The 27,865-nt window shown below is 35.7% G+C and overlaps 1 protein-coding gene across 1 annotated transcript in view; it reads left to right on the forward strand.

The window, feature by feature from the left end:
- Positions 1-27,865, forward strand: part of ATP10D (ATPase phospholipid transporting 10D (putative)) — a 97,583-nt gene that overhangs the window by 58,562 nt on the left and 11,156 nt on the right. The window contains exons 10-18 of the mRNA XM_031943355.1: positions 1,607-1,845; positions 6,190-6,378; positions 7,882-8,518; positions 8,970-9,076; positions 10,714-10,840; positions 13,271-13,455; positions 20,049-20,334; positions 20,573-20,649; positions 26,110-26,235. Of these exons, the coding sequence (XP_031799215.1) occupies positions 1,607-1,845; positions 6,190-6,378; positions 7,882-8,518; positions 8,970-9,076; positions 10,714-10,840; positions 13,271-13,455; positions 20,049-20,334; positions 20,573-20,649; positions 26,110-26,235 (1,973 nt within the window). The remainder of the gene's footprint in view (positions 1-1,606; positions 1,846-6,189; positions 6,379-7,881; positions 8,519-8,969; positions 9,077-10,713; positions 10,841-13,270; positions 13,456-20,048; positions 20,335-20,572; positions 20,650-26,109; positions 26,236-27,865) is intronic.

A 27,865-nucleotide genomic window follows, 5' to 3' on the forward strand; every position in this document is an offset into this window, starting at 1 on the left:
AATGACTTGAAAGCCAGCTGTCTAACCCTTATAGTCCACTAGTACAACATGAATTGATGTTTTCTTTCTGCTTGCATCAATAATGGAATGAACTGCCTTAGGACATAGTGTATTCCCCTCATTAGAGCTCTCCAGGCAATCGTGGATGACCACTTTCTGAGTATAGTGGAGAAAGTTTTATTTTTTAGGCATGGATTAGAGTAGATGGTCATTGATTGAATCCCCTAGGACTCTTCCAGCTCTGAAATGTTTTGACTCAGTGATGTTACTTTTGCTTTTTTCACTACTTTGTGGTTCTCTCATTCTAAGCTAATGTTCCATTAGATTCCTTTCTACTACTTATTATCCTGATATATTTGCAATTCTTCCCATTGAAAAGGATTGTTTTTATAGTAAAAGCTAAGTATATTTCAGGATAGTTTTCATGTTAATTAGAGTGCCATTCACTAATTTCAAAGATTAATCATTCAAATGTGGCAGAAGACTAACATTAAAAATAAATATTTTTTGAGTGTCTGTCATGTGCAAGGTGTTATCTTAAATCCTTGGGACTCAGAACTATGAGATATAGAACCCTAACTCAAAGATCTTTTTATTTGTTTAGCCTGTGCCCTATCAGCTCCTCAAGATTAATTTGGAAAATAAACTAATATATTACCAAAAGATAAATTTAAAATCTATAAAATATAAAAAAGCTAATTAACAATTTGGAGTACCATTTTCTGTTGAAAGGTAGTAGTAACAGTGTTGGGTTTGGAGTTAGGAAAAGTGACTTTAAATCCTGACTATACCATATACTAGTTGTGTAAGTCTGAGCACATTGTTTAATATCTGGCTATACCATTTCCCAATCTGTCAAAAAAAAAATTAATACTTGCACTGCCCGCCTGATAGGACTTTTGTGAGTTCTCATTGAAATGATGAATATCATAATGTTTTGTAAATTGTGAAGTATCAGCAGCAGATGTCCAATAAATGCTAATGGCCAATGATCTAGGTGTTTATTAAAGAAAGAAATCACTAAGCAAGAAATCACAAGAAAGCCAGTGAAAAAACACAGAGGTAGAAATGAAAGGAGAAGCGCCAGATTGGAAATGGGAAGTGAGTGTGAGTGAAGAATCCAGTATGGCACCCAGGTTTCAATCCTGAATGACTTGGAAAATGATGGTGCCATTGACAATAATAATCACTAGGAAGAAGGGAACATTTGAGGTTAAGGAGACTAAAACTAGGTCTTTGATTCCAGAGCTAATAGAGCAATCAAGGCACCCAGAATCAGCAACTATTTTCTTTATATTTTAACAGCATATTCATGTTTCCATTGCTATTTTCCTTCTAAAGACACAGTGTACTTTACTTCATGTTCTAATTCATTCTCTTTTCACCCCAGTAAGAGTAAGAGTATTGTTTTTCCTTTGAGAAAAAAGTAAGATATGCAGACTCATAATCTGTCACAGGATTTAGGTTAAAATCTAAGTATTTTGCTAATAGTTCTTTCATTTGATAAAAGCCAAATAAACTTACATTTAAGCGAATGTATCTGGTCTTCAATAAACAAACAAAACTTATTGTACCCTAATTATCAGAGTGTCATTTCTCCTATTAGCCAAGAGGCTGGAGTCCTACCAGGAGGTTTCCTCAGAAGATGAAGATTTGACAGACACCCCCAGTGGCTCGCTCAGCAATATGACAAAGGCAAAGGCACCCAGCTGCAGGACAGTTAATAATGGGCCTTTGAAAAGCAAATCCTTGAATCATCTGGCTGGGAGCTGTTTGGCCCTAGGAGGGGAAGATGGCCCCACTGATGCATCTCTCTCCAGACAGGCAGCTTTCAGTAGTCCTATTGTAAGTATACATTTGTGTCTTGAAACTTCCCCAGACAAGAATTATGTTAAAAGAACACACACCTGATTGCTCCAAATCAAAGCATCTTTATGTAATTGAAAAGAGAGTACTTGACCACAGTGGGTTTGAACAAACAAAATCTATATTTGTTATTTTTGAATATAGACTCCATTGACTTGGAGGAGGGGATAGCTTGTGTACACCTGATGAAATGGACCCTTGAAGGCAGTGCTTTAACTGTGAAGAAAATTTCTTGGGTTTAAGGTTAATGTGTCTCATTCTCTCAGCCTTTAATGATGAAAATGTGTTTAGAACTATTCACAGAGCTTCTGCTTTCTCTGACAGTCTGAGGTGGCTTATTAAATCCCTTTCTCATCAGAATTTTCTCTTAAGTCATTGTGTCCAATAGGGTATATCCCTTGAATCTGGAAAGCTAAGGGACATATTTGCTTTACAGTTAGTCAGCCAATAAGTGTTTATAACTTTGCTAGGTAGTGTAAGCACTAGATTAAGACCTAAAGAAAGAGTGCTTCTTTAAAGAAATTAGGCTGTTTTAAGTTTCAGGGTATTGCTATCAAAAAAGACCACATAGCTGAGGTGATTATCTAATCCAATTCACTTCAGTTTCCAAACTACAGAGTTTTAAGTGACTTTCCCAATGAGTGACATTCAGAATTTGAACTCAGGGGTTTTTGACTTCCAAATGAGTTCACTATCTCAGTTGCCTTCTGCTTCAGTGCAGCCTTGCACCAAGGCCATCTTGCAGTGCAGCCTTGCACCAAGGCAAGTGCCAGGCTATCTTCTGAGGGATAAGACCTTTTTCATTTCCCACCCTTCCCTCCCAACCCCTTCAGGGCCTTCTCCATAACCTGAAAGGCACCCTGGCCTCCTGATCCAGATCTCATACCTTCCCCTCCCTGCTGTGTGCCAGGCCTTCCAGGTTTCTTCCTGGAAGCTCCATCTCCAGGAAGGATTTCTGACAATTTAATCCCATACCTCTTCAAAAGTTATCTTTAATGCTGAGCTGGGGCTTTCAAACCTCATCCTCCAAGCTCATTTTTATACTCAATTTCTCCCTTTCACTCATCCCTCATATCCAATCTGTGATTAAATCTTACTGTTTCTCCTTTAACAACAGCTTTAGAACATTTCTCCTTCTCTGCACTCACATTGATGCTACCTTAGTTCAGACCCTCTCACTTACACTTTTCTATGGCCTTCTAATTGATTGTTCTGCCACAATTTCTTTTCTTAAAATTTTTTAATTTAATTTTTATTTATTGAAGCTTTTTATTTTCTATACATATATGCAAGTTCCCACGGTTCTCTCTCTGGGTGTAGATGGCTCTCATGATCACAAGGTCATTGGAACTCTTGCCCCAATTTCTATTGCAATGCATCCTACAATCAGCAGCCAGGATGATTTTTCCAAAATGGCTGTCTCTCTCTGCCTCTTCTCCCCTTTCTATGTTCTCCTTTTCCCTCTCCTTACATTCCCCCCCCCCCATACACACACACACACACACACACATACATCAAAAGGCTCCTGTGGCTCAGGATCCTCTCCTCCATTGACAATGAAAGCTTTCCATTACCTGGTACCTTCCTAATTTCCCCCTTTATTCACATTACTCCCTTCCGTGCTCCCTACAATCCACTAGCAATGGACTTCTGCTCTTTCTTGAAGGGAAGACTTGATCTTCTTCCTGCTCAGTGACTTTGCTCTAGTTTCCCCCTTTCCTAGAATTCTCTCTGTCCTGACATCCTGGTTTTCTTAAAAATTCATCTCTAGTCCCACCATCCGCCAGTGGCCATTTCCCACCTTCTCCCTTCCCAGCTGTTAGTGCTTTTCCTTTCAGGTTAACTTCTGTTCTCCCTTTGTATCTTGTATATACCTAGTTATTTACTGGGTATATATATTTACTCACATCCTTATTGGAGAGAAATGTGCTTAGTAGGTACCTAGTTATTTAGTGAATACCTACTAAGCACATTTCTCTCCAATAAGGATATGAGCTCCCTGTAAACAAGGACTATGTTTGCCTTTCTTTGGATCCTCAGTTTAACAGTGTCTGGTCAATAGAAAATGCTTAATAAATGTTTGTTGGATCACTGTGCCCAAGCCACATATACTATAAATGGTTAACTGAAGTTGGAATCTCCAGATAACATGCTGACTTGCTCCAAGGATCCCTTTTCCAAATTATAATACTTTAATCCTTGTTTTGGAAGGAGGCATGTGGTGGGACTAAATTATCCAGTGGTCTCTTCCACTCATGAAAGAGCCTCTGGGGGATTAATCTGTTTCCGCTCATTAGGCTGCTAGCAAATGTGTGGATTATAGCAATAAAGGGGGCCTGATTTATTTACTTCCTTTCTCTGACTCCCAAATTCTACAATGTCAAGTTAAACCGAAGGCATCTGGACTGTAGCTAATGTTTTATTACTCACTAGTTTTCTGATCAGTAATATAAGAAAAGAATATCTTTCTAGATTCATCTGCCTCAATACTTCTTTCCACAGACTGGTCAGAGGGATTTATAAATGCTCTTTTCTTCCATCATTTGGTATTTTATCTGCTTCACATTTTCCACACACACTGTCTTAGTCACATTTGCTCTCCTGTTTAGTCAGAATTAAGGAACTGTGATATGATTTAGAAAAGTTTGTGACAAACCTTGTCTCCTAGTTTTGGAAGCTGATGGATGCAATTTTTTTCATGTTTATTTTTAATTTTTAAATTTTATTAAAAGCTTTTATTTTCAAAACATGCATGGATTTGCAAAACCTTGTGTGATGGAAGCAATTTTAATAAGAAATGACTTGACCTCTTCTCTTCCCCTCAATGCTGTATGTTGTACTTGCACCATTGCAACATGCTTCACAGCTTGCTTGGAGGCCAGTGGAACTTGAAGAATAGGCAAAAATCTTTAGTCAGCTGTTAGACGGTAAAACTTAGATGATGTGAAACCTCAGTCTAAATTTGGCCTTAAGTAAAGAAAAAGTAAAAGGCAAGTCCAAGACCAAGTGGTTTAAAAAGTGCCATGAAACAAGGAAAGTAAATTTAAAATATATAAATTCTAGATTCCCTTTCATTAAATTGTAAGGTAATTGTGAATAGGGATTGTTATATTCTTTGTATTTGTATCCCCAACACTTAGCACAGTGCTTAACACAAAGTAGGTATTCAGAAATATTGGCTGATCGAATTAAAATGGATAAAAACCACATAAAATCACATTGAAGATTCATACTTCAATTTCAATTAGTAGGGCTTGGTACATATCCTAAGTAACTATATATAGCTGACTCCTTTTTTTTTTTCTCTGATATAAGGAATATGACTTCTCACAATTGTTTTTGAGTAAATATTTTAGAAATAACCTACTGAGTCCCATCCTAACCAGTAAGGGCCACTATCATGCCATAATAAGACTTATGGGGTAATATAGGTTGGTAGTTGTTTTTTTTTCTAAATGCTAAAATATATTCATATTTATCTGAAATATTTATAAATTAACTTACTTGAATTTCCATAGTGTAAACCATAAAGATTCAAAATAAATTAAATTCATTAAAAATAATGATATGATTTTGATAAATTGTTCATGTTATTCATGACAAATATTCAATCTCCTGACATAATTGATAGTCTTGTAAGGCAGTTGAGTGGGTACCATTGGATTGCCATTACTTAGTACTACATTCTTCAGTTAACAGTGGTACTCTTTCTACAAGCAACCATTTCCAGGGGAAGGGCAGGATAAAAAGAGAAGGGAGGGATATGAAGAAAGGAAAAGAAGGGAAAGAAAATTTTTATAAATTGTGTCTTCATTGGTGTTCTTCCATTACGAATATTAGTTAATACCTCAACCTAGTAACACGTTGACTTCCCAATTCTTATTCTGAGACAGTGAGCTCTTTACAGAATGGTTATCAGTAGCAAAAGCAGCATGGCAATGAAAGCTCAGAGCTATTTCTATGACTTTTCATAATGCAAATGACATTTTACTTCTGCACCAAAATTCGAGGTAGTCCTTCTAATGGAGAAGAAAAAAGCAAATGCAAAGATAATGGGCACCATCATTATTGTGATCCTTTTCTGTGCACACATAACTTTTTGATGAATTTTATTTTTGCTTTTCTCTTTAGATGTGTTATTCTGCCATTCTCACTGATCCACATAGAATTTTGTGGGGAAAAAATAGATTAAATAGTGTACATTACTTCTTTCCTTATAGATAATACCTAGTTGCAAAAACTATATCTTGTGTGAAATTAAAATCACAGTATTCTAAGGACTTTCCTTCTCATCAGTGTCTTTTGTGATGATTTGACCAACAGGAAACTGATGTTGTACCAGATACTGGACTTTTGGATAAATTTAGCCAGATTACACCTCAGTTATTCACCTTACCAAATGAAACTGACCAGGATCTGTCTACAGAGACTTTGTACATAATTGACTTTTTTCTCGCCTTGGCAATTTGTAATACAGTTGTAGTTTCATCTCCCAACCAACCACGACAAAAGGTAGGTCTTCTCGATTCAATCACAAACTACTAAAGAAGACACTAGATGTATTTGCTCTAGTATTGTTACATAAATGAAGTATGAGAAAGGGTTATGTTGCTTTTTATTGGCTTGGTGATAAATTATTTACTAAAGTAAAATGAAATGATTCTCAAAATAATATCTACTAAAAGTCACAAAAGTCTACAAAAGATCAAAAGTTTTTTGAACTTAGCTTTGAAATACTTTATGTAGTTGTACCAGTTCTCTCTAAGCTTTGTTTGTACCATTCAGAAATTAAATCTACAATATCCTAAGGCTAGCAGTCTCCCCAAAACATTTTCACCCAGACATTGTTACTGCCAATGAAATCAGACCTACAATCCTTATATCTATTTTTATGATAAGTTTATTAGAGAGCTGAAACAAAACATAGAAAACTGAAGTTATGGCTGCCTAGGGTCACGTGTCCAGTGTCTGAAATAGGCTTCAGATTCAGGTCTTCCTGATTCCTCTTGTCTAACTTGAAAGAAGTTAGTAAAAATACTTCTTTACAATTGGCAAATAGCTTTTTTAACAGTTGTCTTACATGGATAATTTCAGGAGTTAAAATTAATTATTAAATTAATATTATTATATAATGATATATTACATTATTAATTAAATTAATTATTTAGTGCCTATTTTATGGAAGGTACTATGCTAGGAACTGTAGGGCATAGAAAGATAACTAAGGGATCCTTCCTCCCCTCATGGAGCCAGCTTTATTTATTTGTGTGTGTATATACACACACACACACACACACACACACACACACACCTGAGCCTCAAGTCTACTTTTTATTATATAGGATATTTGTGGAAAGGATTGAACAAGATAAATGAAAGCTACATGTAAACAATAATTTCTATCGATTTCGTTTCTATTTTTTACTTCCTGGTAGAGTTGCTAACAATTTAAAATTTTCCTAGAATGAGTTTCTGTTTCACTGAGTTCACCAAAATTATTGCAGAACTAAAGTGATTTCACGTGGTCATCATTAGCATTGCTGGGAAAGAAAATAATAGAAGGTTGCGTATCTGTGACTCTTCTGTCATTCCCTGAAGTCTTTAAACTTGCCAAGGGTGGAGGTTGGAATCAATAGTCCCTGAGGTATTTTCTATTTCATAATCTAAGATCTTATGAAACTTGAGTTGACTTTAAGATGTAATTAAGTTGCTTAACATGTTTAGCATAGATACACAAATCTGAACTCTGATAGAAACTGGATTATTCCTAAAAGAAACCAGACTGCAAGCAAAGGAGATTTCTTTCATAAAATAAAAGAATCGCATGAGCCATAACATTGGAACTGTTCTTTTATGTGACTTCTTTACTTGCCACTTTATGCCCCATTAACCACCGCCTCTATAAATGTGATAAACTAATCATTATTTGTTGGATTAGTGATTTTTAGGTTCTTTTTTTTTTTTTCAAATTCTTGAAGGTTTTAACTTTCTAGTGTTATATTCTGTTTCCTTTAGCTGAGACTCTCTTCACTGGGTAGAATGCCCATCACATCCTTAGAAGAAATTAAAAACCTCTTCCAGAGGTTATCCGTTCGAAGGTCAAGTTTTCCATCCCTTTGCAGCAGCAAAGAATCATCATCATCCGGGGGTCCAAATGCCTTTGTAAGCAGACTCTCCCTCTTCAATCGATCGAAGCTGGTCCCACCCACTGAGGAAGAAGATTCCCCGTTAAGTGATGGGGCCCCCGGTCCCAGCGAAAAAACTTGCCTCAAAGACCAAGAGAAAGCCGAAGCGGCCGCGGGCAGCCCCGACGGCAGCCCCGACGGCAGCCCCGACGGCAGCTTGGATTCTCCTCTGGGGCAGGCGCTCGCCTTGGACTTGCACTACGAAGCAGAGAGCCCGGACGAAGCGGCCTTGGTGTACGCAGCCCGGGCTTATCAGTGCACTTTGAAGTCCCGGACACCCGACCAGGTTACGGTTGACCTGGCAGCCTTGGGACCTTTAACATTTCAACTTTTGCACATTCTGCCTTTTGACTCTGTGAGAAAAAGGATGTCGGTGGTGGTCAGGCACCCCCTATCCCATCAGGTTGTGGTGTATACCAAGGGGGCCGATTCTGTCATCATGGACTTACTGTCATTAGCATCTGCCGGTAGGTACACCCCTACCCGACGCCTCCATCCATGTCGTTATCTCGGGCGTGGCTTTGGGGCGAGGTGATCAGAAGACCGGATGGCCACGTCTGGGACCCTGAGCTCTCCGGATTATTATTCTCTAGCAAGCTTGACTTTGAAATCAGTCACATGGGGACCAATCGGAATTGGTTTATATTCAGTTTATATTATATATATATATATATATATATATATATATATATATATATGTGTGTGTATATATATGTATATATATATATTTATATTCAGTGCTAACATGCAGTTAGAGACGGATTCATGCTTTCTAGTCACAAGCTCTTTTATTAGGGGTGCTTTGGGAATTCAAAAATGAAAATGACTTGACTTGCCTAGAAAGCTGAAATTGAAATTTTTGAAAATTGTTTGTAATGGAAATGTTAAAATGCTTTCATGTTTTCATAATCATTATAGATGGTGAGAGTTTAGAAAAACAACAAAAGATAATCCGGGAGAAAACCCAGAGACATTTGGATGATTATGCCAAAAAAGGACTTCGCACTTTATGTATTGCAAAAAAGGTGAGGTTTGTTAACTGAATTTCTTTGTTTCCATTATGCTCTTGGGTATTTGAAAACTATAATTCATCTCTTAACAGGTGCCATTGTTCTGAGTTCTTGTGTCTAAGATTTTAGCTTCTAGTGTGAATATGATTTAAATGTGAACATAGGACTCTTCTTTCCAATTGACATCTTCCTCTATCCTCTTTATTCTGTTGTTTCTAAGGGAAGCTGGTGAGAAAAGTGGATTGAAAAATCCCCCATGCCCAAGACCAGGAGAATAAACTAATTAATTAAGGCCATATTATACAACAAAATGGAATGGGGAAATTAGCACTAAATTTAATTCATGGGGATATTTCAAACAAGAACCTGATAAACCTAAAAAAAAAAAAACCCACTCATAAAATAGAAACAGAAGAAGCTAATGATGTTGTGCTCTAAATTAAATGAATTTTAAATAGATTTTTTTTCTTTTACTGAGACTTAATAGACAGTATTCATTCTTTGCTGTGACAAAAAAAAATCATGACCCATTAGCTAACCTTTTGATGATAATGAGGAATAATTTGGAATAGTGCATAAGGTTTTGAATTTGGGAGTTGGGAAAAATAAAATTCAAATCCCATGTCAGATGCATATTGACATGTGGACAAGATAAGTATGTATCTATATGTGGATATTTGTATATACATATACATTTATACAGAATTGGACATATATAAATATAGAGATAGCTCAATTGATCAATCTATCTCTGTGGAAATCTATGATCCTCTCTTTAAAACAGGCTAGGCTGATCCAAAAACAAGACATACAATCTATCCCCTAGCTTCTTTTAAACTATGGTTCACAACCCCACATAGGATCTTGTAACTGAATTTAGGGGTGCAAAATTACGATTTGTTATCAGTTAATATTTGATTTGTATACCTATTTTATATACCTATGTACCCAGGGAACATATAAAAATTTCTTGGTCAAAGAGGAGCCACAAATGGAAAGTTTAAGAAGCCCTGATCTATACCAAATCCTCTGTAGTTTGATAGGATTTTCCAGAACTCATAATCCCCTGGCATATTGATCCTTCAGGATCAACTTCATATCATTACAAGCAACAGCCTTTAGCATCAGATGCATTAATAGGAGCATAGTATCCAAAACTAAGATCACCAAAGTGTTCATTTCTCTTGTGGCCTTGAATATTTCACTAAATTCTGGGCATCCCTTTCAAAAGGGACATTGAGAAGATGGCGCATGCTGGCCAGAAACTATGTCCTATGAAGAAGGATCACATAGATAGAAAACATCTGAAGTAATATTTGAATTCAGGTTTTCCTGATTAAGGGTCTAATACTCTATCCTCTATGCCCCCTAGTTATTAAAATGCATTTTACCTAAATAGGTCATTTCTAACTTTCTGTCTCATTAACATATTCTGAATTTATAGATAAATTGTTACCTTAATTGAAGGAATGTGATTTAACACAAATGATTTTCAACTAGCTTGATAAGAGATGATCATAGGTTTAAAGCCTATATTAAAGCCTATATACTCATTTTAAAATTTTGCCTGTAAGATGGTAGATCCAATGTTCCAGACTTGGAGCTATATGGAGTTACTGTAAAAATACTTTTTCTTTCCTCTTTCCATATAGGTCATGAGTGACACGGAATATGCTGAGTGGCTAAAGAATCATTTTTTAGCAGAAACTAGCATTGACAACAGGGAACAATTACTGCTCGAGTCTGCCATCAGGCTTGAGAATAAATTAACATTACTGGGTAGGTAGAAAATTTTTATCAATTCAATTCAATAGACATTAAGTAATTATTATAGAAGAGGTACTTTGCAAAAATTCTGGGAATGTTAAATAAGATGGAAATAAAAAACGATTTTTACCTTCAGAAATGGGTGGTGGGAGATGTGTGTGATTTTGCCTTAAATAGAAGTGTTTTATCAATTGAAAAATTGACTAATTTTCTTTTTTATTTTCTAATAAAGATTATTAGTAGACAAATGGAAGAATCCATATATACCCTATACAATCCAGAAATGATTCTGCCTCCCCTTTCCAACATGGTGCCGCCAGACTTTCAATCCATCTCATTCCATTTCAATGAGAAAGGACTGATTTGTAGCGGACCCAAACCCATCAACCTTAAAATGGCCATCTTTTCAGAATTAAATTCAATAGTAAGATAATAGAACATTCTGATATGGCATTTATTTCCTTAATGACATTATCCTATCATGCAGCACCCTTTTCAATTAAAATTGCATAATTGACACCATTAGTTTAAGGACTCATCAAGAAATTTCTCTTCCCCTTTCCATCTTCCTCATCCTCATTCTGTTTCTGAGTCTCCACTTTTGAGCTGAGAGAATACTCTATATGTACCCACGTTATCATAACAAATTGCCATCTTTAGAGACTTGCCTCTGCTTACCTTCCCTACGTTATTGTAAATATTGTTTTCATATTTGTAATTCAGCCTTGTTCCCTAGGTGAGTACCCAACTTACCAACCTATATAGTCTTTATCAGTCTGCTTTCCTTGTAAGTAATCTTATTCTGGGAAATTAAGTTAATACTTGTTACGATGAGCTTTTTTTCTAAATTGAGTATATGACAGAGCAGAGTGAGGGATGAATGAATGAATAATTTCAATTATATTAAATTAAATAGGTTTTGTACAAATAAAACAAATGTGCCCCGGATCAAAAAGATAGCAGAAAATTGGTGGAAAAAATTTATAGATAATTTTTCAGATAAAGGTCTCATAACTCAAATATATAAAGATTTTTTAAAAAATCTATTAGAATACAAGTCATTCCGCAATTGATAAATGGTCAAAGGATATGAGCAGACAGTTTTCCAATGTGGAAACCAAAACAATTTATAGCCATATGGAAAAAATACTTTAAATCATTATTGATTAAAGAAATGCAAATTAAAACAACTTTGAAATATTAGTTTTACACTTATGAGGATGGATAAAATGATTAAAGAGGAAAGCACTAAATGCTCGAGGAGATAGGTAAGAATTGCAACACAAATCTACTGCTAGTGAAACTGTGAACTGATCCATCCGTTTTAGAGAGCAATCTGGAATTATACCCAAAGAGTTATTAAACTGCCTATACCCTTTGACCCAGCAATATCACTACTAGTCTATTTGCAAAGATGATTAAGGGGAAAGGAAAAGAACTTGTATGTTCTAAAATATTTATAGCAGCTCTCTTTGTAGTTGCAAAGAACCGGATGTTGAGGAGGTCCTCATCAATTAAGGAATGCCTAAACAAGTTGTTGTATATGATTGTGATGGATACTACTGTGTTATGAGAAATTGTGAGCTTGATGATTTTAGAAAAACATGGATAGACTTGCACAAAATGATGAAGACCAAAATAAGCAGAACCAAGAGAATGTTGTATACTCTAACTGCAATATTGTTTCAAGAACAACTTTGAGTGACTGAGTCATTTTGACTATTATAAATCCCCAAATTAGCTACCAAGAACATATGAAGGAGGACACTATCCATATCCAGAGAAAGAACTGATAAATAGAAGTATATATAGAATGATTTTACATATACATACGTATTTATGTCTAAAAGTTGCCATCTCTAGAGCAGCTTGGAAGGAAAAAAAACGGGGGGGGGAAGAAATTTACATGATAGCAATCAATTATTTTGTTATATATTATATAAATAATATATTTATTATTATATTTATCATTTATTTATTATTATTTTATTTTTATAATAGAAATATAAATAAAATTTATTATTTTATTCATCTATTTATTACTTTATTGTTATATTATAACAATATTATATTAATATAAATAATATATAAATGCTTCTTTTATTCCATAAACTAAAAATTAAGAACAAAAGAAAAATAAAATTAAAAAACCCTTCAGATTGACAAACTGACCTCTCCCTCCTGTGGAACCTCTCTTCTCTCCTTATTTCTAGCCACAGTTGAACTCTTTGTATGTAATTAATTTTTTACCAGTGTCTATAGAGAAATTTTCACAATCCATGGAACCTTCTGTAAGTTAGCAGATGCTTGTAGTTGGGAGCTTCAGAATTAGAATTGTTCCTAGCATGGATCGACTGGATGGGTAATACCCCATGTTTACACTGAGGGTTCCCATTGACTTAGTTCTCTAAGTGACCTCTGTTTTATATTGTCCCGTTGTAGGTGCTACTGGCATTGAAGACCGGCTGCAAGAGGGTGTTCCAGAGGCGATAGAATCCTTGCAAAAAGCAGGAATTAAGATCTGGATGCTGACAGGAGATAAGCAGGAGACAGCTGTTAATATAGCTTATGCTTGCAAATTACTGGAACAAGATGACAAAATCTTTATCTTCAACACCCAAAATAAAGTGAGTAGAAAGATTATCAGCTAGTTTTGGCTCTGGGTTCTGAAGTGTGGTCATTGGGAGCTGGAAACCAACAAAAAGCTAAATAACTAGGAAATGCCAGTTTTATTGTTATCACTTTAGACCAGTACATATAATTTTATATTTGAGAGGATAACATACATCATATCTCTAACAACAACTATTTACTAAATACCTACTAGGTGGCAAAGTTTGGATAAAAGAAGTGGTTTCCTTGAAAAGTCTTTACACTCTTGCAGGAACATGTGATACTTGATATAGCTAATTACTCACTAGGCATTTATTAATCACCTACTGTTTGATAAGTACACATAGAGACAACAAAAAGTGTTATATGTGATTGGAGAAGGAACGTCATTATAGAATGTGCCATTTAAAGAAACCTTAGTCATCCATTTCAGCCCTGAAGCATCCTCTGTCTGAACGGTGTCCAAGGGAGCACAAGGAGACCCAGAATTGTTAAGTGACTTGCTTAAGCTTACCCTAAATATACAATAAGGTTTGATTTGGACCCAAGTAGTCCTGCTCCCAGGTCTGGTGCTCAGTTTCCCTCTTCTGCCCTAGACCTTGGATTAGTAGCCTCGAATTAGCAACTTCAGGGCAGAGAAGAGATATAAAAACACAGCAAAAATCAGTCAAAGGAAGAGTGACTTTTCTCCAGCCCCCTTTTCTCCAGCATGGGACACCTTCATATCAGTCATACTCTTTCTCACATCTGCTGGACTCTCTGCATGGTCCCAATAAGGACCAGAGTCCATTGGTTCCTCTGAACTCTTTCATTGGCCAAAAATACGAGATATAATATAGCCACGAGCCCTATGGGCCAAGCAGATGTCAGAAATACATGGGAAGAAGGGGAGACAACCTCTTCTGTTTCCTCATTTTAAAAAAATAATAATGATTTATATCGAAAGCATTTTTGTTAAAGATCAAACAAGATAACACATGTAAAATGCCTTGTAAATGATAGTTAAATTCTATTGTTATTATTACTAAATTTTTTGTCAATAAAAGCAGCCAGTCTAAGTGATCTCAGATGATATCAGTGATACTCTTATATTGGGAGGGTCTACTCCAGAGGCCAGCCAGATAAGGAAGCTCAGGGCCACCTTTCCCAGGACCCCTCCTTATTCAAACACCTGCTGGCTAACATCCTCCTCTTGAACCTTCCCCTATTTAGCTAGTCCAGAACCTGGGCAACATGTTACATATTCTGTCATCAAGCCCATGGTTAGAGCCTTCCCAGTCCGAGAAAGCTTTCGCTGCCCAAGAGTGGGTTAGTACCACACCTAAGAATTTCCTCATTTTTGCTGTACATTGTGTACAAGAGATGCTTTCTTGTGACCGCCAGTGAGTAATTTTGTGAGTAATGTTCCTTGATATCATTTTTTAATTAAAGCTTTTTATTTTCAAAATATATACCTGGATAATTTTCAGCATTCATCCCTACAAAACCCTGTGTTCTAATTTTTTCCTTCCCTTCCTCCTACCTCCTCCCCCATTTCTCAAGTGATCCAATATAAATATATCTATACATATTTCCACAAATACTTGATATCATTTTAAAAGCCAGGAACCATGAGGATACCTAAATCCTCATTGCATTTGCCTATATTACTATCCCACTCCCTCCTTGCCTTCACTTTCCTTCTCTCTGCTTCTCTCAGAATCCCCAGCCACCTCCAAGACCTCCTCTTCCTTGAAGCTTTGACCAGCTCCTTCCTTCACCATGTAAGCTCTTGGAGAACTAGTCCTGATTTCTTTGTATTTCTAGGATATAGCTCCAGGCAGACTCGTGCCTAATAAATGTTTATTAAATACCCATGCCCTCTGGTGGTATGTCTGTGCCATTACTTCTGGAAAATTATAAGGCTTTGAAACATTCTGTTGAATACAGATGCTTCCACACACACCCTCAGCCTGGGATGTTTAATGGGAATTCCAGTATTCAAGGCAAGCTTGGATTTGATTAGTCCCTTCCCTCTCACTTACTCCCCAATGAAAGCTTTCCCCTCTAGATCTACTCACTGCTCTGCCCATAATTGTGTTGCTTTTCTGCCAATAGGGTATTTGTTCCCTTTCTGCTCTCTCTACAATGCTTACCATCCCTTCTCTATAATCAGATCAAACAGATCCTTCCCTGACTATAGCAATTCGCAGTAATTTCTTTTCCCTCCGAAATCCCACAAGATTTATTACAATTTCATTGGCCCCTATTATGTGCTATGTAGCACTGTTTTGATGATGATGATGATGATAGAATTTAAATAGCACTTTAAGGTTTGCCAAGCACTTTATGCATACAGAGCTGCCATTAGTATTTCTTCGGTTTTAAACTATTGAAGCTTAAATTTAAATGAAGGCATTTAGTATGCTCACTATTAACTCATTTGATTCCCACAACAATCCTGTGAGATAATGATTATTCCCATTGTACAGGAGAGAAAATTGAGACCAGAAAAAAAATTGATGGAATTGCCAAAACAAACAAACAAACAAAAAAAAAAAAAAAACCTAGTATCTGAGGCAGAATTTGAATTCATTTCTTTTTTTTTGTTTCAAGTCCAATAGTTTATTCATTATACCTTGTTCTTGGATCTAGCTGTGTCTGCTTATTTAAAAAAAATATATTGTCTTGTCTCATAAAAACAAAACAATGCCTTGAAGGTTCTCCGTATAAGGGTCTCCAGGCATTCACTAAAATCAGAGAAGATTTTATCCCAGATATAACTGCAGAGACGTTATTCATTGACCCGCTGAATCTTAATATCCATTCCATGTCCAACAAGCACTTATTGGGCACCTACTAAAATCTAAGCCCTGGAGATAGGGATAAAAGGAAGGTTCTATCCTGGAGGAGCAAGCCCTTACTTACACCTGGAGATGAGGGATCAAACAAGGAGAGAGCTGCTCACCTATGTGGTTCTGTCATCAGTGACACAGAAGACAGGGTCCTGCCAGAGTCCAAACAAAAGAGGGGTCACCTGTGGGTGCTGGATATTGTCCCCAAAAGTTCCCACTGGCTGAGCACACTGAATTAATGATCCCGAGCCCCAAGGCACATCAAAACTGCCTCATGGAAATCCACAGGAGTGTAAAAGAGGCTGCCTTAGTGCTAGATTGGGAACTCTCCAAAGCAGGACTTTTGCCTCTTTTGCCAGATAGTACCTTGCAGATGACAATTTGGCTGAACAGGAACAAGAAATCTAGTTATATTTTTGTTAAACTGATTGTTTTCAGTGATTCTATGCTGTCTTCTGCCACAAAGAAAAATTCCATCTCTATATGGTAGGGACATCATAAGCTATCTAGTATAAGTCCTTACAGACAAGGAAATCGAGTCAGAAACCTTCACCTGGGTCACTCAGGTATTCAATGTTGGAATTTATTCTGGAGGAGGGCGGGACATCAGGGAGGTGAGGCCATGAGATGCAAGTGAGTTGGATTGAAGGGAGGGAGGGCTGGGCAAAGTCACTAGTTTTAGAATTAGAGTTGCAGTAATACAAAGGGTCATGGAAAACCACGTGGCAGGTAGGCTGTCTCTACCGATGATTGGTCTACACGTTCTGAAGGATTTTACTAGATGAAGAGATGATAACAAATCGTGACATTGGTGATTTTGAGGTAGAAGGAGCCCCAGGATGAAGAGAGATTTAGAGAAAGTCCTTCAGCATCTTATATGAATATCTATGAAGCATTTCATTAATGCTTGAAAATGACCCATCCTGGGGTCCAATCTCCATCCGGGGAAGGAGGTCCCACCATAGAACCACATCTCTGTATCATCGAGGCCATCACCAGACAACTAGAGCTTACAGATTTAGGAACCAAAGCCTATAAAGAGGGAACCCCCCTCCAAGATCGTGAAGCCGGGCAGCTGAGATCACAGAGCCAGGAAAGAGCAGAACTGGGATTTAAACTCTGGTTCTCTGGTCCTGAATCTCTTCTATCAGACAAGATTATAAGCTCCTTACAGAGTTGGACAGTCCCTAACGTGGAGTCTTGGAATGTCTCTGAAAATGACTTATATAATCTAATCATGATATCATATTAGGAAGGTCTGGATTCAAATCCTTTCTCAGACCCTTACTATGAAATGAGTTTCATCTCTCTGAGCCTTGGTTTCTTTATCTGTAAAACAGGAAAAAGCACCACCTACCATAAAGGGAGGATCAAATGAAGTAACAGCTGTAAAGCACTTTGTGAACCTAAAAGACATTTTGCAATTTTCATCATTAAATAAAAGAAGTATGAACAGGCTACAAAGACAGTCTTCTCTTTCTTTTCTCTTACGATGATGCTCTAATTAAAATAATGACATTCCAGTTAGGGCCACAACCAAAGAACAATCTGAGACGCACAGTCTGTTCCTTGAACCAATGAAAGGTATTTCCGCTGCCTCCTTATTTGGTTCTCAGACTTTGTGCTGTCATTGACTATCCCTGTACTATGCAAAGTGAACATCTGAATGTGTCCTTCCCTTGTCTGCAAGGCCCCTTTCATCACCTTCCATTGGCCAAAAACACTCATGGTTCAGTTCCAGTTCTATCTGTTTCATGAAACTTTCTTCCTTACCACTGGGAAACCACTGCTTCTTACCTGTATCAAAAAACTTAGCATTAATCATTACTGCCTTACATTGTTTAATTATAATTATAGTTATCTTCCTTCCTTCTGCAGAGAATCTTTTAATTTATCCTAGGTATTTCTTTGAACGTTGTCTCCTTTGTTAGACTTTGAGCACCTAGAGAGTAGGGACTAGATTGGGAGTGGAGAGGGGAGAGAGAAGAGTTGCTTTTGTATCCCAGCACTTAGTACGTGGCTGGTTCATAATAGGTGCTTAATAAATGGTAGATGAATAATTGATATTATATAGTAAACAGAGATCTTACTTTCAAGAAAATGGGTTCAAAGTCTACTTGTGACTCATATTGTCTCTATGATTCTGAGAAGGTCCCTTATCTTCTCAATGCACCAGGTAAATCTTTAAAATTAAGTTGCAATACAACTAGTATTGTATTAATTGTGGAACTTTCTTCCCTGGGAATTCCCTGACGCAGTGAAATTAGAACACTAAGTCCTCTGTCCAGTGAAATCCCAGGTCCTGCCACACCAAGATTGTTTATGATGTCAGCCTTTTAACCTTTTCTTCCCTAGTAGATTGTTAGGTGGTCAAAAGCTCTGAATCCTCCATTCTTTTTGAATATTCTTTCCCCCCCATCACACATCAGCATCATACACAGAAACCCAATAAACTTTATATTTTATAAATGGCAGAAGTGTTAGGATTTCATGAATTTATCAAAACATGACAACAGAAGCAGAAAATGATAACTTTGCTTATCTAAGAGGTATTATCGAGGACTTATTCTAGACAGGCTCTACCCATAATCTACATCATGAACAAGAAATATTTGCATCTCTTGGATGAAAGGCCTTTCTTAAATGTGTAAAATGAAATTTGAAGTACAAAACAAGATAGTCTCCAATTACATGAAAATTTCATTTCTATGTTTTCCACTCTTTCCTGCCTTCTTAAGCAGAGTATCATAAGTCAACATTTTCTTAGCAGCTCACAGTCACTATATTAAGCATTGATTGTTATACAAAAGTGTAATACTGTGGCCTCAGGATCTCTTGAATATGACCTATAGAGCAATTTGTCTCCAGTCTCTCGTATTTTTTTGACCACTCATGTATTTTATATGATTCTGTCTCAATATCCCATGTCAAGCTGTCAGCTGTCATTTTTGCTACTGCCAGGGTGCCTGCTTTTAGCAACCTACCCTCTCTCTCCTAAATTACTGCTTTTCTGATGAAGTTCCTTAGCATGATTCAGTCAATTAACAATTTTTTTTTTAGCATCTCTGATATCCCAGGAACTGTGCTAGACATTGGTGATACAAATATAATTAATGAAACAATTTGTACTCCCAAAGAGTTGATAGTCTTAACAATTTGTCTAAAATAATGTTGAGAGCCTGAGTATAGGTCTCCTGTGGGTGCTATAACTTTCATGCATGGCCATCAGCTTTTGCCTGGAATAGTCAAAGTCTTATTAATTATTGTCATTCACAATTTGTGTTTTGATTCAAATGAGATAGGGAATATAAAACACTTTGCAAACTTGTTATATGTAAATATGAGCTATCCCAACCAGATTGTATAACTGGATCATGGAGATATTTAAATGTAATATATATGTGATATTGTATTCCATTTGCTTTCTTTTCAGATTTTTGGTTTTGTTTTGTTTTTTTTTTTTTTGAGGGGAGGGGCCTCTTCCTTGTCCAATACATTTTTCTCTAGATAATTCACCTAATTTGACTAATTCCTTTCTCCTACTTGCAAATGCACATGCAAGCACTCACCATTACATACAGGGATGCAATAGCATAGCCCTTTTCAAAAGCCCTATTGATTGCTGAAATTTTATAGATTTTCCCACACTAGGTTAACTTGATGGACACAGTAATTGCTGAAGGGAAGAGACAATTGGACAATAACTCTAACTCTTGCATGTACAACACAAAGCCATTAATGTTTAATCTGTTTCTGTCTCTCTCTTTTTAAAGGAAGCCTGTGAGATGTTGATGAATAAGACTTTAGAAGAACTTAAGAAAGACATTCAAAAGCCTCCAAACTTCCCATCGCTTTGCATTCATGTTCCTCCGCTGCGAGCTGGGCTCATCATCACTGGGAAAACATTAGAATTTGCACTGCAGGACAGTCTGCAGAGTCGATTTTTAGAGCTCACTGGATTGTGCCAAGCTGTTGTCTGCTGCCGAGCAACACCCTTGCAGAAAAGTGAGGTGGTTAAATTAGTACGAAATCAGCTCCAAGTGATGACCTTGGCTATCGGTGAGTGGGAGCTGGGGACTCCTTCTGTCCAACTCAATGTCTGTGACGGGCTCTCTCAGCCTCTCCATTTGGCTAATGTTCCTTCCAGTGAATTTGGGGGAAATGGGATAAGCAGGGAAGGGATTTGTTTATCATCAATAAAAATTTCCCAGGTTCATGTCATTGCACATCCCAACTTATATTATTATCCCTTCTTTTTAATGCCTCCTATCTCCCATATCCAATTGACCCTGGGAAGGTGATGGAGCCAATGATGTTAGTATGATACAAGTTGCTGACATTGGAATAGGAATTTCAGGCCAAGAAGGCATGCAGGTTAGTGAATAATGTATGTGTGAAAGTCTCCATGACTTTCAAAAGCTGCTCACTTCCCAAATCAAGGTGTAACCCATAGCTTTTGGCATGTTGTCTCATTGTTGTTATTCTGTTCAATTATTGATTATTTCTGTATTTAATATTTGACCCATTCATTCTTTAGGATTAAGTTATTTAGCTTCCAACAAATCTTTGATCTTTCTTTCCATGGCTCTTTAGTGAATGTAATTTTGATTAAATCATAATCTAAAAAAAGATGGATTTAATATTTATATCTTTCTGCATTTATTTGTGAAGTTTTTAAATGCCTTAATACATAGGGCATTTGAAGGGTAGGGAAGGCCTTCTTTGTAACAAAATCTCAAGAGAGGAAAGGTCCTTGAATTATCAGATGGAATACTCAATAACTAATCCAAAACTATATTTCCTACAATTATATAAGGCATTCTGCATGAGCCCCTCTCTCCCTTTAAAAATTGTTTTTATTATGAACTTGAAAAATATTAACACATTTCCATATTCAAAAATCAGGAGAAAAAAGGATAATATAGGGAACTGTAGATCTTTTTTATACATAATTCAATTTTTTCCATAATTCTCTATTGAACTTTTTAAAGCCATATTTTATTTTTCCTCAATTACATGTTTAAAAAAAGTTTTAATATTTTTTGAAAATGTTGAGTTCAAAATTGTCTGTCTCCACTCCCTGAGACAGTAAGCAGTCTGATGTAGTTTATATATGTGTAATCACATTAAACATTTCCATATTAGTCATTTGTAAAAGAAGCCTTGAATTTAAAAAGAGTGAAAGAAATTTTAAAATGGCATGCCTCAGTCTGTCTTCAGATAGTATCAGTTCTTTCTCTGGAGACAGATAATATGCTTCATCATGAATCCTTTGGGATTATTGGGGATCATTATATTGCCCAAAACAGGTAAGTCACTCACAGTTCTTCCTCAAACATTATCGCTGTTACTGTATACAATAGCCTCCTGGTTCTGCTCACTTCATTTTGCATCAGTTCATATAAGTCTTTCCAAGAATCAATACATTATTAACTTTGAAGAAATATTATGAAAGCAAATGCTCTTTAAATGTCATTGAGAATCATAAAATGCCTTCTAGGTGCAAACCACTGAGATAAGAACTCCAATGAGGAAACCACTTTTGCCAGTGCAGATTTGCATCTACTTTGTACCTTAGTGTTAAGTTGTCAAATACAAAGTATCTGAATATACGTATTCCTGACTGAAACAAACTATCAAAACTGCCATTCTGTTCTTTTAGAGTTTATGATAACTAACTTTGTGACTTTTTGTAATTCAAAAGGTACAAAATTCTGTGGTATGTCAGATTAAAAAATAACAACTGGAAGGAGTCTTAGTATATCAATCTGATAATCTTCAGTCAGAAATATTATTTTCAGATAAGATCACTGTGTTGATTGGTTTTGCTAAATTATACCTTTTTTAAATAAAGGAGGACTTCTCTTTAGGGATCTAATCTTTTGTGCTCTGCCAATCCTACCTTATGTTTCCATGTTGTTTTCAGCTCATTTCTGTTATTTCATTTAAAGCCCCAAATAGCACAGTAAGGAAGATAACAGTTGGAGCATCCTCACTTTGCTAATGGAAAAAAACATGTAATTTTAGTTTTCACGTTGTAGATGGGAGAGTAAAAATTGTAATAAAAATATTGCTCTGTGCCCTTTTCTGTACTTTATTTTATTTTTGTATTCTTAAAATAATTCTCTTTATTTTCTTTTATATATATATATATAGCACTACTCATAAGTCACATTATCATTCCTAATTTGAAGCACTCCTTTATTTAAAAAAATAAATTTTAAATTATTTTAAATTTAATTAAAATTTTAAAAAGTAATCCAGCGAAACAAAAGAACACATTGGCTATGTCTGAAAAAATACATTTCATCAATAGTCTTTAGCCATCATTATCATTCATTTTTTTAAGCAGAATCCAGAGGCCTTTCAAGTATTTTCCTTTACATTATTATTTTGGTTATCACATAAATTTTTCTGGCGTGGCAAAGATGATGAAAACAGAAAATTGCATTGCTCCCAGTGTCAGACAAGATAGGGAAAAGCAAAGATTGCTAGGACGATCTAATGAAGGCAAGGTGACTTTGAATCATTAGTGTGTAATCTGTGTCAGTCATTCAGCTTTGGGCCCGTCTAGTTGTATTATCATCTGGTCCACATCTTTCCATTCTTTTCACAAGGATAATCTAAGATGCTCCATAAAATGTTTTCTACAATCTAGATAATTATAATATATAATATAATAATAACAAATATAATATTCCCTTCTCCAGCAGATTAATAATGCTTCCCAAAAGATTGTCCAGAATGTTGTATTCTTGATGAAGGCAAGCTGGCTCTTTGTAATCCCTAAAAGGTTGAATGATTTGCCCATTCTAAATTTTTTAAATGTTCACTAACCATCTCTTTAATATGATGTATTCTAAAATTTTTCTAATTAATCTCAGTCTCTAATGGTTTCCAGATCTTGCTCTATTCTTTTATTTACATTAAATGACATTTATCCTTTTCTAACCCTGAGGTATTTTTCCATTTTCCATTATTTCAGTACTTGAGATTTGTTCATCTTGGTTGAGGGATTTGAATTCAGGAAGGACATCTAAGAGTCATCTTACTTTCTTCCTCTTTATATTGGGTATCAACCTTATTAGCCATTTATATTCTGTCATTTCCAATGCAATTTCTCCTTGGCAGGAAAAAAAAAACAGAAGAAGCAGAATAAAAACTGAACAGCCCTTTGTCCTTTCTGTCAAGTATCATTGTCTTTACTCCTCCAAGGAGCAATCCAGGCTCATCTTTGATCTTCCTTTTTCCCCACAAGTTGTTTCAGCAATGACAATGTGGCATTTACTTATGAGCTATCAATAGAAATTAACTCTTAAAATATCTACATTTTTGCCAAAAAAAAAAAATCTAAAAGAGAAAGAAACATCATCTGAAATGTTCTGGGTGTAAGATCATTAATAAGTTGTGAACTTCCATAAGGCAAGTAAGTACAGATACATGATAGATTGTGTTGCTAGGTGGTGGACTTACTGGAAAAATGACATTATTTTCAGGGACCATCTCTTGTTCTTAATAATGGGACCTTCCCTTCTTCAAGGAAAATACTGTCTGCCTATTTCTGAAGAACAGGCATATGGTATAAGAAATAGCCTACACTGATTATGTATGATGAAACAAAGTTTTTATTTTAAGAGTACCACATCAATTTAAAAGTTAACTAACTTGTATAATTTGGGAGCATCATGGCATATCAGAGAGAGCATTCGATATATAGTCTGAACATGTGATTTTTCTATCTGATTCCATCGTACATTAGCTCTGTGATCTTGAACAAGTCACTTCTTGAATTGGGTTCAAGTCACTTCAGTTTGCTTGGTGAGCTCAATTTCCTCATTTTTCAAATGAAGATGTTGGACTAGATGTTATCTGAGTTCCCTTTTAACTGCAGGTCTATGGTTTTATAATCTTGTGAACCCTAAGAGTAAGTGATATTTTATTATCTAACCTACAGAGCCATTATGAGAAAGCATAAAATTAGGTGATGTATGAAAGGCTCTTTACAACAAAATGTTCTATACAAACAAGTACTACTACTATGAGTTTCTTTAAATTATCTTCCACTGAATCCCTATTCTGATGCCTCTTGCATGAAGGTCATCCTTAATGCTTAAAGTAAATATTTTAAGTTCAGTCAGCTAGAAAGGCTTTTGGTAGGATCCTTGTGTCATGTGAGTTTAATTAAAGAAAAGTACCATCACTAAAAAGTCTGACAGGAGAGATGTGTTTTTGTTTTCTTTTTGTTTGTTCTTCGCCACTGCATGAGTCACAATCCCTCTGGGTTTAGAACTGTTTAAGGCCCTTGTTAGCTCTAAATATGATTTTGTGATCTCTAAAGGAGAAAAACTGAATTTCCTTCAATTCCCTGAAGGAAAGGGAAAATGGGTAGTGCAGTGTAGAGCATCAGGCTTGGAGGAAAGAAGATTCATATTCCTCAGTTCAAATATAACCTCAGACATTTTCTAGCTGTGTGACCTTGGGAAGTCACTTAACCCTGTTTGCCTCAGTTTCCTTATCTGTAAAATGAGCTGGAAAAGGAAATAGAAAAACACTTCAGTCTCTTGGTGAAGAAAACCCTAAAAGGGTCATAAAGAATTGGACACAACTGAAATAACTGAATAATTATGAGAGAATGTTTCCATGCTGATGAAATTGTAGCCCATAAAGTTGTGTATTATATACAAATGCTTGTTATATATGTGTAGTCTTCAGAACAACCACTTTTAGTATAAAAGAAAAAATGCTTAAAAATTGGCAAGGAAATTTTTAAAAAATATTTTTTATTGATATAATTTTTATCATGTATGTTTCACAGTATTTTCTATTGCAGAGAATCATCCCCTATAACAAAAAGTAAAAAGAAGAAAAAAATCACCAAATCTAACCAATAATGACACTATAAGAATTTCACTTCCATCTTTCCCACACCTCTGTGAAGATATGGAAGAAGGTGTCTTCTCCTATTTCTTATTTGGAGCCACGTTCAAGAATTTGTTATTTTTTTTTTTATTGGTTCTAGTTACTTCACTTTGCATCAATTCATAGGTCTCCCTATACTTCTCAGTATTCATTCTCTTTATTACCTCTTAAAGGCTCAGTTTCCACAACTTGTTTAGCCATTGCTAAACAATTATAAGCATTGACTACCCCCAAAAAATTCTTTGTTACTACAAAAAATGGGGCAAGGAAGGTTTTAAAGGAATATCTAAATTCTATTGTGCGTTCTCTGTTGTTATAGTATTATCAAATCAATTCCTTGAAAATTACTTTCCAAGACATTACCCCTTTATAGTTAGAAAATAACTGCCAGCTACATAGTAAGGAACACTATAGATTCAAGTGTTGATAGACTGGAGAAAGAGGAACAAATATAAATTCTGACATTCTATCCTAGAAAGATTGAGAATTCAGATCTCTTTGCCTGAGATATAGGGTGAGTGCCTAGAAGATTATTTTAAAGTCATGCAATGTTTTGACTGTAATATTTCATGCAGTTCCCAAAATAGGACTCGAGTAGAAAAACTTCACTGAAAAATAACAGAACAAAGGAAGCTGGTGCATATATGAGCACAAGCTAAGGAGAATTAGGGGCAGGGGAAGCCAGGTATTATTCACAAGGAATAATGAATTGATTTTAAAAAAATCTAATTTTGTATGTATTGGTAAAATAAAAAATTCCTATGCAAAACTTTTATAGCTCTACTCTCATACTCTCAGCTTCTTCTTTATGCTTATTATCTTTTGAATAGCAGAACTGGCTAATTTAAGAGTTTGCAAGTCATGGCTAATGAATCCCTTCTGATGTCTTTAAGTTTTTTTCTTTTCTTTCTGCAGGCAGTGATGGCCAGTGATTTTGCAGTTTCCCAGTTCAGACATCTCACCAAGCTCCTACTCGTTCATGGACATTGGTGTTATACTAGACTATCTAACATGATTCTATATTTCTTCTACAAGAATGTGGTATGTGACATTTAGGGATCTTGTTTCCACACTCTCTTCCCTTTTTTGTCAGTCCTGGTACATTAAAGAATGGTGACAGCATCTCAGATTTTGATGATTGAGGTCTAGAAATGAGATGGCACAATCATTAATTCAGTGCTTTATCAAAAACTGCTGGCAGCAAATTGCAGTCTTGTCCATCAGTTAGGATTTGCTGCTCTCTGTACATTTAAATTCAATTAAGTCTTGTCTGATTCATTTAAAATCTGATTTGTGATCTTCTATAAAAGGGTTGTGAAAAGTGGAACTTTGAAATGTGTGATACTGTCCATTAGGAGAAAGGGGAAAAGATCTAGAATTTGAACTTAGAATTTTAATTGTTAAACTGATGGGAAATCCCATTTTTAGTCTGAGCCCTATTGCTTACAAGCTGGTGACTGGGATAAGCCACTAAAATCTCACGTCTTCATTTGATATAGATTTGGAAAGACTAAGTGACTATTAGGATCCTTTCAAACTAAAATTCTCTGATTCTAAATGGATGATAAATGAAGGGATGAAATGATGATAATAATAATGTTCCTATATTATTTGGGTCAGCAAAATTTAGACTAAGTTCAATTTTAGCTCACTAAAAGAAAACATAACAAAAATCTCTACCCTTAATATTAAAAAAAAAGATTTCCATTGACATAAATTCTCTCGAATGGGTCATAATTTTAGGTGGTTTTTATGTTAATAGAATTTTGTTTTAAAGCTTAGTGCTTTTCAAAAAAGAAAAAAAAAGGTTGATGATAAAAAGAAAGATGTTTGTCCAAAAGCTGTCATTTTAATAAAAGTATTCTTGTATTTGTCAAAGATCTTCCTGGTGCCTATGATTGACTTTAATTTAAAAGATGCATCTTTCAGCAAAGTTTAGAGACTTGACAGCCCCCTTATCTTTCAAAAAACAAACCAGTGTCTCAGAAATTCTTGGAAATATTTTTGGATTTTGATCAACCAAACCTACAGTTTTTTACCTTGAGTGCCAAACTTTTATTCCTAAAACCTACCTGTATCTGAGCGAGAAAGGTATTATTGCTGGTTATTTGAGGAAAAAAAATTCTTTCATGGAGATTATTTAAAGAAAGATTTAAGATCTTCCATAGGTAATTCCATCTCAGTGATCTCACACTAAGTGAATTTCTATTCACTGCTCACTCAAGTGGACAAATACAGATATAAGGGAGATTCTATAGGCTGTGAGGCATTAGATCAGCTTTTCCTAAGGCATTATCTTTGCAACTCCCTGATACCTTTGAGACACGTGAATGAAATAAAATAAGGCCATTTACTCATTGTCACCCATAGTAACATCTGAGGGGGATAAAGCATTGTGTTTAACAGAATTGACTTCTTCAGGTAATGAAATACTCAAATGGAAGCAGTTGTATGATTTAGTGGATTAAATAATAGGAGTGACATTAGGAAGATTTGAGTTCAGAATACTACTTCGGACACTAGTTTTCTGATCCCCCAAATAGAGCTAATTCTAGCACCTATATTAGCAAGAGAATTCATAAAGCACTCTGAAAACCTTAAAAAATGACTTTTAAGTTAGCTGCCATTTCTATCATGAATTATTGTTGCTCTAATTTGAGTGTCTTCATTT

The sequence above is a fragment of the Sarcophilus harrisii genome, chromosome 6 (genome assembly GCF_902635505.1).
Source record: "Sarcophilus harrisii chromosome 6, mSarHar1.11, whole genome shotgun sequence".
NCBI lineage: Eukaryota > Metazoa > Chordata > Mammalia > Dasyuromorphia > Dasyuridae > Sarcophilus > Sarcophilus harrisii.